General features: G+C 37.3%; 1 protein-coding gene across 4 annotated transcripts; it reads left to right on the plus strand.

The window, feature by feature from the left end:
- Window positions 1–4,744: 4,744 nt before the first annotated feature.
- LOC105032690 (uncharacterized) lies at window positions 4,745–10,457 on the plus strand. 4 transcript variants are annotated; one of them, XR_012134297.1, is made up of 3 exons: window positions 4,746–4,975; window positions 6,187–9,162; window positions 10,181–10,457. XR_012134297.1 is itself a non-coding variant. In XM_019846405.3 (2 exons), the coding sequence occupies exon 2, from the start codon at window positions 6,336–6,338 to the stop codon at window positions 8,682–8,684; it is 2,349 nt and encodes a 782-aa protein (XP_019701964.1). In that variant the 5' UTR covers window positions 4,745–5,021; window positions 6,187–6,335; the 3' UTR covers window positions 8,685–9,376. The 4 variants fall into 4 exon arrangements, 3 of the variants coding, with proteins under 3 accessions (XP_019701964.1, XP_010905504.1, XP_073099409.1); XM_019846405.3 differs by lacking the exon at window positions 10,181–10,457 and having other exon boundaries at window positions 4,745–5,021; window positions 6,187–9,376; XM_010907202.3 differs by lacking the exon at window positions 10,181–10,457 and having other exon boundaries at window positions 6,187–9,376.
- Window positions 10,458–12,524: the final 2,067 nt, after the last annotated feature.

Genomic DNA, 12,524 nt, shown 5'->3' on the forward strand with positions numbered 1-12,524 from the left:
TATTCCGCTGTGATGCATTGATATCGTGATGAGATGCCTTGCATGCTTATGGAGAGAGTTCTTCATAAGTATGCGGCGGTTGCCGCGACCTCCTGCTCGCGATCTCGGGTCGGAGGCGTGACAGCCTCGCTGAAGAGCTAGAAAGGGAACGACCTGCAGCTTTCAAGCAGCGAAAGAGACAGAGGCATTACTCCCCTCCATGGTGAATGTTGTTTTTTAAGTTATTCTTATGGATAAGTATATAGGAATATGCCCTATTTGTTTTTGTACACATAGGATTACTGTATGTGGGTTGATTCTAATAGTAAGGTTGTCACTGGAGATGTTAACAATTCAACTTGCCTCTCTAGTCTGCAAGAACTCTTTTTCTATGTACTGGTGCGTTCAATATAATAGCATTATTAACTTGGAATGTTAGAGGTTTGGATGATCCAGTGAAAAGGAAAACTGTGAGAGACTGCATCATAAGCTTGAGCAGTGGCATGCTTGGTTTACAGGAAACAAAATTGTCAGAACCTCACTTGTTAGTTTTTGTACATTTGAGGAAGAAGTGTAAATTCTTGATCACATCTCAGTGCTACAGGTTTGGCAGAAGGCAACTTCGTCGGCTAGAATTCGCAGATTTTGATACATTTCTACCGGCTTAAATGGAGGTTCATATCGGTATATGGCCTGAGTGATAGATCAACCAAAGAGGAGTCTCGGAAGGAACTAACAGATTTGAGAAGGAAATATGCTGGAATCTTGGATTATTAGAGGCGATCTTGTTGCAAATATCACATCGAATGACGAAAAGGGTAATCCTCAATCAAGCTCAAATTTCCAAAGCCTTCATTTTCTGTATAAGAAGGCTGCAGTTAATCAAGTTATCATTCAAGGAAGAGATTTCACATGGAGTAAACTGGCTATGGTGAAGTTAGATCAATGCTCTCTCTACTGAGAAGAACACTCATAAAGACACTTTTGAACCCTTGCTGAGATCATGCCCCACTCCAACTTACCTTCCATGAAAAGAAAGAAACCAACAAATAATTTAAATTTAAAAAATGATGGTTCTCAAAAGCGTTGCTAAAGCTGTAACTAATGCTTGGACCACTGTTCAGACCATGGATGATGCTGCAGGTACTGATGCCATAAAACTTTAGAGCACCAGAGAAGCACTTAAAAATTAGAGCCAATGCATTAAAACACACTGACATAATCAAAAAAATGATCTCCTTTGCCTAATTCAAGATTTAGATATTAAAGGGAAATCCACCATCTCCTTGGATAGTGAAATTGAAGCTAGGAGGAAGGCTAAAGCGGATTTCCACAAAATTTATGTGGACAGAGATTTATTGGAGAGAGCGCAAAGGTGAAATGGCTTAAAGGAGACAATGACTACTTCTTACTGCCATAAAATTGCAAGTGCACATCATAGAGCGAATCAAATCATTGTTCTGAACACTGGGACAAATACAATGATAAAGAAAAAAGCAATACTGCAACACTTCATAGATTACCTCAAATGCTTGCTTGCTAAAGGGGAGAAGGTGCCGGTTGACTTGGACCGGCAACAATTATATAAGCTGCTTTATCCTAATAATGAACCTCTAGCTTTTCAATCGACAGGCAACTTTCTCTTCAAGTTGAGGGCTAAATCTCTCTCTTGGAAATTTGACTGACTGCTTCAAATATGCAAAGATAATGCTGATTGTACAAAAGTAACATAAAACATCAATCCTCAAAGCCTCTGGGCTTTTACAGTAACCAAGGATACATTAGTGAACCTTCTCATTACTATTCTTCCGAGATTATAGGGCAAGATTTAGCACTTGAGAATTTGAGAATTTTGATCATCGAGTTTTCATAATGTTGGAAGTTCATGCCTTCGAATTCACCATCAAGATCTTCTACCAAGTGTCTCCTAAGTCGGTGATCTCAAAGTCTCACTCTCTCTCTCTCTCTGATGAGTAGCACCAAACACCTACTCCTCATTTCTTACTAGAGCTTTGACCGTCTTTAAAGCATGGATCCTAATATTTTCTCTCAATAATTTAAAGTATATTTAAAAAATTCTGCAGTCATTTATCACATACTTAGGTTTCATGGTATTCTACATTATCAAAGGGCTAATCTCATATGAAAACCAAAGTTTAACCAAATTTACTACCCTAATGTTATTGACCACCTTGCCTGACATTAACAAGTTCAAACCAACTTGACCGAAAAGGGCCAACTCAAGGAAAACATAAATTTAACCAAATTCACTAACCTAATGTTATGGAAACTTCGGAGCCCTGTACAATTTTCTTGCTGTCACCAATCCTGCAGAATTGCTGACCTTCTCGGATCTAATTGCTAGTGGTATATATGACTACGAAGCAGAGAAACAAGTACACATGCATAAAAGTTCTGCATCTTAGCTCCAGAGGTTACTTCATGATGCAAGTTTCCAGGTGGTGGAGCTGCTAAAATGCAAGGGAGGCATTTGGTTTTTCTTCAGCTCCCTAGTTATGTCAGGAATGTGTGTTATTGGAGCTATTTTGAGTCTGATTCTTGTTTATAGGACCAAGAATGTCTAAATAGTGTTTCCTAGCTTATTTTCATGTAAAGAAGTCATTCTATTGTGTGGCCATGTGATGTGTGGTATCTTATCATTGTATATTATATTTTGAAGCTTTGTGTTCACCTTTATCTTATTTTTTGGGGGATTATTTTTCTATTGCAACTTGTGATGCCATTAGTATTCGTTGTCTTCTGACATGGAAGTATTTTACTTGAACAATTTATAGCATCTTGTTTACATTACAAAGTAAAGTATTGTTAGGGAAGTCTTAAAATACTCGGTGCATTGCCTGAATCCTTCAAAATTGGCATTTTGATAAGTAATCTGGTGGCGATTTGTCCTCAAGCATGTTGTATTGTGGAACGTTTTATTTTTCGCTTTCTTTCTTTCATAATGTGGCACCTGCATTTGTCTATGCTATGTTTAGAGAGGATTTCATAGTCCAGTTGCAGCACCTTTTCTGCATGGATTAATTAAGATGGTTTCTTTAATTGATATATCCTTTCCTTCCTATGCTTGAGTGTTCATGCAAGGTAAACTAAGTTTTGCAGTCAACTTACTACACTCTTATCTTGTAGCTACTAATCTTTAGATTTCTTCTGCATTCTTGGAGTGCCATATCGGTGTACGTTGATTGAATCGTGTGTACTTGTTAGCTTCTATCATGTCTCTAAGTTGAATATTTTTGACCTATTTTTTTCCAACTTCGATGTTGCTTGAGGTGTTTAACCCTGCACCTGAGGTGCTAAACTTTGAATGTCTCAAAACAAAAGTTGAGTAGATGCTTGCAATGCATACCAGGCCTTTGCACTGAGATTTCATAGGTTTTCAGCTGTCAAACATTCTGGATGGAGAATTCAGTGGTAACTTCTCATGAGTATCTAAGTTTAGCTATAAATGATCTACCACTTAAGCAACCTTCTTCTTGTACAACCTTAAGCTCAAATTCTGAAGTAAAAGTTCATTCTTTAATGCAGAAATAATTCATGCATAAAGAAGCTTTTGTTACACTGACAGCTAGTCTTTCTCTTCTATTGCTGTGACAGGGAAGTGCTAATAAGTCAGTCACTATAGGAAGCCTCGCTACTGATATATTTTTGGAGTCTTGTCACATTAATGTGAAATCAAAGTTAGTTACCTGAATAACAACAATAATTCAAACAATTACTGAAGCTATATATGCACCAAAGTAGTACTATCACTTCTTGCAAACTAACTTGACTCCTAGCATGCAACCAGAGGCATGTACCCTGACTTTAAATTCAATTAAAATAGCACTTCTGAATGCATTATATGAGTAAAAAAATTACCTTTATTTCGTCAAATTAGATGGAATCCTCTGTTTCAAGCTGTCCATATTATAAACAAGAATTAATGTAAGAAAGGAGGGATGATGAGATATAGCAGCCTCGAAAAAAGAAAAAAAAAAAAAACCGAAGAAGAAAGAAAGAAAAAAAAATTCGGTTTTATGCTTCAGGAATGTGTCACTATTGCAGGTAGTTTTCCTTTAGATATTATATGAAGAAAACCTACTTATCAGAGTTAAAAAAAAAAAGTTTCTCAAAAAAAAAAGTATGGAAAATGATCTAGACGACTCTACGAGCAAGAAACTAAGTGGGCCCCACATGCAAGTGCTCAAAGGTTAGGGATCTTTTGGGTGTCTCTAGTGCCCTATCCCCTGGAACCAATGTCCAAGTTAATCTAACCACAAAGGGCAGAGCCTCTAACCCATGGTCCTAGTTGATCTAACCACCAGGGTAGCCTTTTACCCTAACTTTGACAGTCACTTAACCTAACCTTCTCCATGGGCTAAAAGGTCCTAAGGTTTCACAACCTCCCACATATATATTTATTAGCTAAGAAATGCTTCACATGTGCTGTCCTGTTGTTCTATATATTTCAGCAAAAATATCAAAAAAAATATAAAATTTGGAGATTATACTTTATAAGTTTCTAAGCAGAGATTAAGTGTAATTTTATATTGCATCCAGATTTACATAATACTCATATCAAATATGAGCATACCATGCATTATACTTTGCTAGTATTTTATCTTATTTGATACTTTTCCATTCAGAATAATAAAATGCTACAAATTGACCAAAATGGCAAACCACCCCTTGGGTTAGCACTTAACCCTAGTTAGGGATTCAGCTTACATGAATAAAGTAAGGTTAGGGTTAAGGCAAAAAAATAATCAAAAAAATAGGGGGTGTGACCTTTTTCTTTATTTTTCTCTCTTTTTTCTTTGCAGGTATTTGGTATTTGGGAATTTTTGTTTTGCGGTCTGATGGGGGTTTGACTCAAAACGTTCAATTTCCCCCCAAATTTTTAACATTTTGGTGGGAAAAAAATTTGGACTTGGAGGGCTTCTCATGACGGCGTCAAGATTCAAATTCCTCCGTCGACGTGGTTCGATCCGAATGGGTAATCTCTCCTTCCTTAAGAGAGATCGGGCCATCTAGGGTTCAAGGTTTGAAGCTCGAAAGATTGGAATTTTCTGAGCCGTGTTTTTTTTTTTCTTTTTAGTTTCTTTTAAACACCAGTAATCTTCGTAGATCGATCGAATTTTAGTCTTCCGTGGATGTCTTGGTGTTGTTTGTGCTGTATATTTGCTTTCATGCTCGATTGTCGTTTAGGGTTTCGGTTTTCCAAGGTCTGGTGCTTTGGAGATCCGAGATTTTGCGAGAATTATGAATTTTGAGCCTTAAAACGGGTGAGGGAAATTCGGTTTCTGAATTTATTGTTTTATGAATGGAAAGTCTGCTTTTTGTTATCATTTTTATAGTTTTGATGTGCCTGTGAAATGTGATCTTACTGTTGCTTAATTGATGCTTTTATTTGGTGATGTTGATTGATAGATATTGACATCTTCGGATTCGAAAACAGTTCACCATCAGGTTTTAGAATTCCCGCGTTATGATTTTAGATTAGGGTTAAATGGGTGAGGAGTTGAACTGAATGGTTGATTTTCGTGTGCTTTAACTTGTTTTCACTTGCATTATGCTTTCAATTTCTTATCGTAATTACTTGTTTGAGAAGCTAATTGATCAATTTTGGTTTTTACTTGTTTTTATACACATTACTTTTTGTATTTTGTGCTTGTAGGAAATCATAGAAGCTGAAATGATGGATGTTGAGTGTTTTTATCTGTTTTTTTGTATGCAGTACACTTCGTACTTTGTGCTTAAGGTTCTTTTTGAGGAGCTGAGTAATCAGTTCAGTGAGCTTTTACATGGTTGGGTATATATCATGCTTTATATGTTGTTCCTGCAGTAAGTTTTTGAGAAGCTGAATGATTGATCTTCATATGTTTTTGCTTGCTTCTGATACACATTAAATTTTATACTTTGTTCTTGCAGTAAGTATTTGAGAAACCAAAGGCTTAATCTTGATATGTTTCTGCTTGTTTCAGTAAAAGTACACTTTGTTTGGTGCTTGTAATAAGATTTGTGAATGTCAATCAATGACTTTCTGCATGCTTTACTTGCTCCACATTATAATTTATAATCTGTGCTTGTACAAAGTTTTTGAGAAGATGAATAATTGATCTTAATGCATTCTTACTTGTTTCATTGCATTTTACTCTTTGTGATGCATTAATTTTTCTTTTGGTTTTGTGTTGTTTTGCCATTTAGGATACAGGAGAAATTAGCAGGATCATGTGTTTTCAAGCATTGAAGAATTGTTTGTTTCAGTTAGTAGAAGGGTAGATCGTGTTGTTGGTGGTCTTGAGTGAAGTATTAATACACGGCAAGACCATTTATGTGAAGATAAAACTCAGCTAATGGAATGCAATAGGGATGAGGCCCTCAGGGCAAAAGAAATTGCTGAAAGAAAGTTCAATGCAAAGGACATTGCGGGTGCTAAAAAATTTGCTTTGAAGGCCCAAAATCTCTTTCCGTCGCTTGAAGGTATCACCCAGATGATAGCAACTTTGGATGTTTATCTTGCATCAGAAATGAAACTAAATGGAGAGAGTGATTGGTATGCAATTCTGTGTTTGGATGCTTCAGCTGATGAAGAGACCATGAAGAAACAGTACAGGAAGCTAGCTCTCCAGCTTCACCCTGATAAAAACAAATCAATAGGTTCCGAAGGTGCTTTCAAGCTTATTTCTGAGGCATGGAGTGTTTTGTCTGATAAAAAAAGGAAAATGATGTATGACCAGAAGAGGAACATAAAAGGTTTCCAACAGAAAGTTTCTGAACCAAATAGAGATCATTCTGTTCCTAATTCTTCCAATGGTTTCTACAGTTTTGCCAACAACACAAAATCCAGTAGAAGAGCTCGTAAGAGCACCAATGGTGTTGCTCAATCTGCTGCTCCTCCTCCATCTTGTCCGTCGAAACTTGATACATTCTGGACCTCATGCAACCGATGCAGGATGCAGTATGAATACCTCAGAGTATACCTTAATCACAACCTTCTATGCCCCAACTGCCATCAAGCCTTCTTGGCTGTTGAGACTGGGGTTCCTACTAATGCACCTAATTCCTCTATTTCTTGGTCAACTAAGCGGCACCAGCAGAACTCAAATCATAATTCTTCGATGAAGAATACTTATGGTCATGGGAATAACTCCACCTTTCCAGGAACAGCGCACCCAGGATTCCATCATGGAGGAAATGTTGACTCCTATAGCAACACAAACTTCCAATGGGGTTCATATACTAGTTCAGCTGGTGTTGCTTGCTCAAAAGAGTCGGCTGCTCAGGCTGCAGATATGATTCATCAGTCATATGAGAGAATAAAAAGAAAATATGACGAAACACAAGCACCAGTTAGAAGGGAAGAGGCTCCTCAGAGTAAGGGTTATGTCTCAAATAAAACTTTTAATGGTCCTGTAAGTTATGATGCTAGTGCAAGTGGCAATGCATATGAACAGGAACGACCTGCTTCTAAGGTTGGCAGACCTGCAAAGAGAAGAAGAAACAATAGTGGCGACGCTGGTCATGGCAGAGATGGGACAGAACAAATGGTGACAGAGACTGGAAAAACTGTTGCTTCTGAATTGGAAGGGGCTAATGGTGTTTCTGGGGATTATGGTAAGACTAGGGTGACCGCCAGGCAGAACAATTTTAGCAGGGAGTATGCTCAAGTTGACATTAGGAATATTCTGATGGAGAAGGCTAAATCGGCAGTCCATAAGAAGTTGGAAGAATGGAATTTGGATGCAGCAGCCAAAGTGGCAGAGAAGCAAGCAACAAAGCAGAAACAATATCAAAATGATGAGGATAATGAAAATGCAGCAGATAGGGTTGATGGGGTTGCTGCTGATAAGACCCAGTCAAATGACTCCAGAATTGGCAAAAGACAAATTCCTGGTATCAACAAGGATTCCCCCAATGACCGTAATGTAGATTCAGGTAAGGAAACTACTCAACCTATATCAATTGATGTTCCTGACCCTGATTTCAATGATTTTGACAAGGATCGTACAGAAAGCTCTTTTGATGCTGATCAAGTATGGGCTACTTATGATAATGAAGATGGTATGCCTCGTCTATATGCCCTGGTCCAAAAAGTCATCTCACTAAAGCCTTTTAAGATCCGCATGAGCTTTCTCAACTCAAAGTCCAATAGTGAATTGGGTCCATTAAACTGGGTCGCCTCTGGTTTTTCCAAGACATGTGGAGATTTCAGGGTGGGAAGATATGAAGTCAGTGATACAGTCAATATATTCTCTCATAGAGTTAGATGGGAGAAAGGACCTCGGGGAGTTATTAAAATTATTCCTAGAAAAGGTGATATCTGGACACTTTACAAAAACTGGTCTCCAGACTGGAATGAGCACACACCTGATGATGTTATATACAAGTATGAGATGGTGGAAGTGCTTGATGATTATGATGAGGAGCACGGTGTGTGTGTCACCCCCTTACTGAAAGTTGCTGGTTTCAAAACGGTGTTCCATCGGCATCTAGACCCAAAAGAGGTTAGAATGATCCCTAGGGAAGAGATGTTTCGGTTTTCCCATCAGGTTCCTTCTTATTTGCTTACAGGTGAAGAAGCTCATAATGCTCCAAAAGGTTGCCGTGAACTGGACCCAGCAGCTACTCCTTTTGAACTTCTTCAAGTAATTACAGAAGTTAAAGATGTGGTGATGGAGACTGCTGAACAAGAATCTAGTTGATTGTGGTGTCTGCAGGTGCAAATTTCTGATGTCATACGTACTGAATTATTGTGCTTGCTTGGCTTTCTCTTAGCTTCCCTTCACTTGTCCTGTATATGAAGACCAAGGAGAATTGGGTTCGGGTGAGAAATGGATTTACTTGTGCTTACTTTAGTGGTAATTTGAGCTCGCCTCTAGTACCCTTACTGCTACTTCTTGAGTAAGCTCTCTCTCACTAGCCAGCAATTCAACATTCATTGGACTCCTAAAATCTATGATGTCATCTTTTTTCCTTTTCGGCTGATGGCTTGGATTAAGAACCAGGATGAACTTATTGTTTCACAATCTTTTATGATGGTCATTATTGGGCATCTCTAACCTTATTCTTATCTCAAAATGGAGATTATTTGGACGAGGTTCTCAGGATTGGTTTGTGGAGACTTTATGTTTTGATGCCAGAGTCTTGTTGTGGTGTTATCACCTTTCTATGATTGGCGAGGTGAATGTTTTCTCAAGTACTTGTTCCAGCTACTCAATTTGCCAACACAGATAAGATTCCAGATGTATCCCTACCTTCCATGTTCATTTACTTGTTATGTATTCTTGGAGGCATTTGCTGCTAGTTTCCAATATGTTTGAACTTCATGATGCTGATTAAATGCTGAAAATACATTCAGACTATGATAATATCGAGTCAGTATTCTCAGTGATGCTTTTATTTGTGTTCACGTTTTTGAATTTTCGATAAAGCCTAAAATTTTTAGTTACAATCATGGACTTTAACAATTGTCACTTTCATAACTTGATATGCAGATACATCTCAAAATTCTGATCATTCTCGTCATAGTTTGTCAATTCTTATCAAGAGGATGCTTGACTGTTGCGTGCTTAAGTCAAAACACTAATTCCATGCGTCATTGGTATTATGTATATTTTTATGCCACATGTATGTATTCCAATCACCAGACCTTCTAAACAAAACTATTTCTCGTTTTCCTTTGACAATCATTTGAAGTACTTGTGCTCGTGCAGAGAATTGGGAGTATAACTACTCCAACATATATGGAGTTATCATGTAAATCTAATCCTAAGTGTACATTATTTTAGGAACCTGGTTAGCAACAGTTATTTGGTTTGGTTGTACAAGTATAAAAGTCTATTTTTTAAAATAATTATTTTGCTACACAGCAAAAATGAACGACAATTTCATCTTGCATGTCAGGAGATTGATTTGCATAAGTGGAATCATTTGTTACTGATTTTAAAGTCTCCAACTTTTTCTGAGTTCGCTAGTTTTTCTATTTCTCCTGTAACTATTATGCTTCCTTGACTAGCTTAAAATTATTCTTTTGCCTTTTTCTTTTGTGTTATGAGACACACATAGCAGTTAGTTATTTAGCCTTGTTTCTTTATCCGGTTTGATTGGTTTTGCAAGTAAACATCTATGTTTTAGCTTTTCTGGGGTTCTTGTAGAATGCTTGAATAAAACTCATGTGTGTTTATCCTTGGTTCAATAGCAAGTCGACTGAAGTGTTGGTAGATGTGCTTCTCGAGGTTGCTGCCATGATCATAGCTATATTTGTACTTTCTCCATGGTCTTCCATATTGAGTGGGCTTGCCAGGATGATGAGGTTGTTGCTATGTATGTACCATATTGGAAGATGGGGCTTTATAGTTTCATTTCTGGTCGACTTTATGCTGTCTTTGGAGAAAATTTTGAGTTACCATCCTTTGACATGATTCTTGTGAACATATTCCATATCAATTGGTGTTTGCTCGATTGATTGATGGAGATATTTTTTTGCTTGCACAGTAACAGGAATAGTTGATTATTTAAATATAATTTTAAGTTGCCTAACTGTGAGGACCTATGCACATGTGTATTAGGTATCATATTGGCTATGTGTCGGCTAGATCTTAGGTATGTATGCGTGGCCAAAGACTAAATTGCACTTTCAACTAGTCTTTTTAGGTAAGATCCTAGGTTGTTGCAAATGTTATTACAGCGGAGTGGGTTCATGACTCATGTATGACCCCAAGGGACATTGCAGCATGGGTTTTTGCGACTACCATAGGCCAATTGTGGTGTTTGTGAATGAATTAACTGTATTTGGATTTTTAGCCTAGTAAGAATGTTAGAGTTTAAACCAGAGGGATTTTGTGAGGATCCGTATAAGTATATGTTTCAGTTTATATTGGCTATGCACTGGGCAGATCTTGAGTACTTGTATAGGGTCAAGTTATTCAAATATCTTTTTGGATGAGGTCTTAGGCTGTTGCATTAACTGCCAAAAATTCATGATTCATAACTGTGAGAAATTGATTGCAATTGATGTTAAGGTGCTGCCCATTTTAAATTTTATGAACCAGAGAGGAGGGGCATGGTATGAAAAACAGATGGGTTCTTTGTAGACCTCAAATTTAAAGAGCTCTACTTATCCACTGTTTGACCATGCTTTACATAATTTTATTAATCAATTATCTATCCAGATTATGTAATCTAACTTCAGGTTCCCTGATTATTGACTGAAAGAATATTTATTATGGTTGTCCTGCTGTTTATACGGCTCTTTCCTCTTAGTTGATTCTATTCAAGAAGACAGCAGCTAGGACAGCACTATTTCAAACTTGGTCGTTCACGCCGGGAACTCAATCTGAGAGGTGGCATTGATAGTTTGTACTGCAAGTTGCAGGTACCACTGTTTTCAATATTTGAAGGCAGAGCATGCTAGAGATTTAATTATGCTGTACCCAATTGTCACAAATGCAACTACTCCTTGGCCAACTTAGACCATTGGCAACTGCCTGAAAATGGAGTGGGGTTTCTGTCTTTTAACCAATTGGGCTATTCTGCCATTAGTTCTTGAAAAGCTTGGAGTGCTGCAAGCTTGGTGTTTTGGGTCATGCAGTAATTTTCAAGTTGTCTTGACAATCAAAAAGGGCAAACTCACCAAGCTGGTCAAGTTTGGTGGTTGTACTAGATTAATATGCTGCCTTCACTCTAGTCCAAAGGGTTAAGGTTATTTGGAGAGTGCTGTTCTTCTATGTATCGCCAATTGCTTATGGATCTTTTTTATTGATATAATCATAAAAAAGGGTTAAGAATTCTTTTTGGGGGATCTGTGAAGTTATATTCATGTATTTATTGTGAAAACTCATTCTCTGATATTGCAAGTATAATAAATGGTTAAGAAATATCATTTTTTTGGAAATACTAGCAACTGAACATGTATAATGCATGTAATAGGAATAATAATGAAAAAAGAATTCAAAAGAATTAGGAAATAAGATGATAAAATGTGGGTTAGAGAATATCAATTACCAAAAAATATATGATGTTTTTCATGGTTTCTTAACTTGTAAAAGAGCTCAGTGGGATGGGGATGTAGATGAGAGAAAGATTTTTATGAATAGAGTTTAATTAGCTTAGGATGTTTTGGTAAAACTATTTAGGTGAGAGATGGTGATGCAGAAATAAATAAAGGCATACTTGAATGAGAAGTTTAATTTTTTTTTTTTTGATAAAAAAAATGGAGTGAGGGGTGACCAACATAGCAACTTTCTTTGAGCGTGACCATAAGAACTCTCATCCTGCTGAATGAATGTTCAATGGAGGGGAGCATTAAGGATCATTCCCTCCCATCACGTTTGAGGAGAGATCTCTAGTCGGGTAAGTACATCACCTTCAGTCTCATTATAGTATACAGTGGATCAGAAACTATTTTTAGACTCTACACTCAGGTTGTCAGGATCAAATCACCGCATGTCATTTAAATTTAGCATTTAATGACAATCCCGATTTAAATTTAGCATTTAATGACAATCCCGGCATCCATCGAGACTCAAACCCGGGTCGTTTGG

This window comes from Elaeis guineensis, chromosome 9 (genome assembly GCF_000442705.2).
Source record: "Elaeis guineensis isolate ETL-2024a chromosome 9, EG11, whole genome shotgun sequence".
Classification (NCBI taxonomy): domain Eukaryota; kingdom Viridiplantae; phylum Streptophyta; class Magnoliopsida; order Arecales; family Arecaceae; genus Elaeis; species Elaeis guineensis.

Coding starts and splice junctions, on each gene's coding strand:
- LOC105032690 (XM_019846405.3), top strand. CDS start 6,336: ATGGAATGCAATAGGGATGAGGCCCTCAGGGCAAAAGAAATTGCTGAA.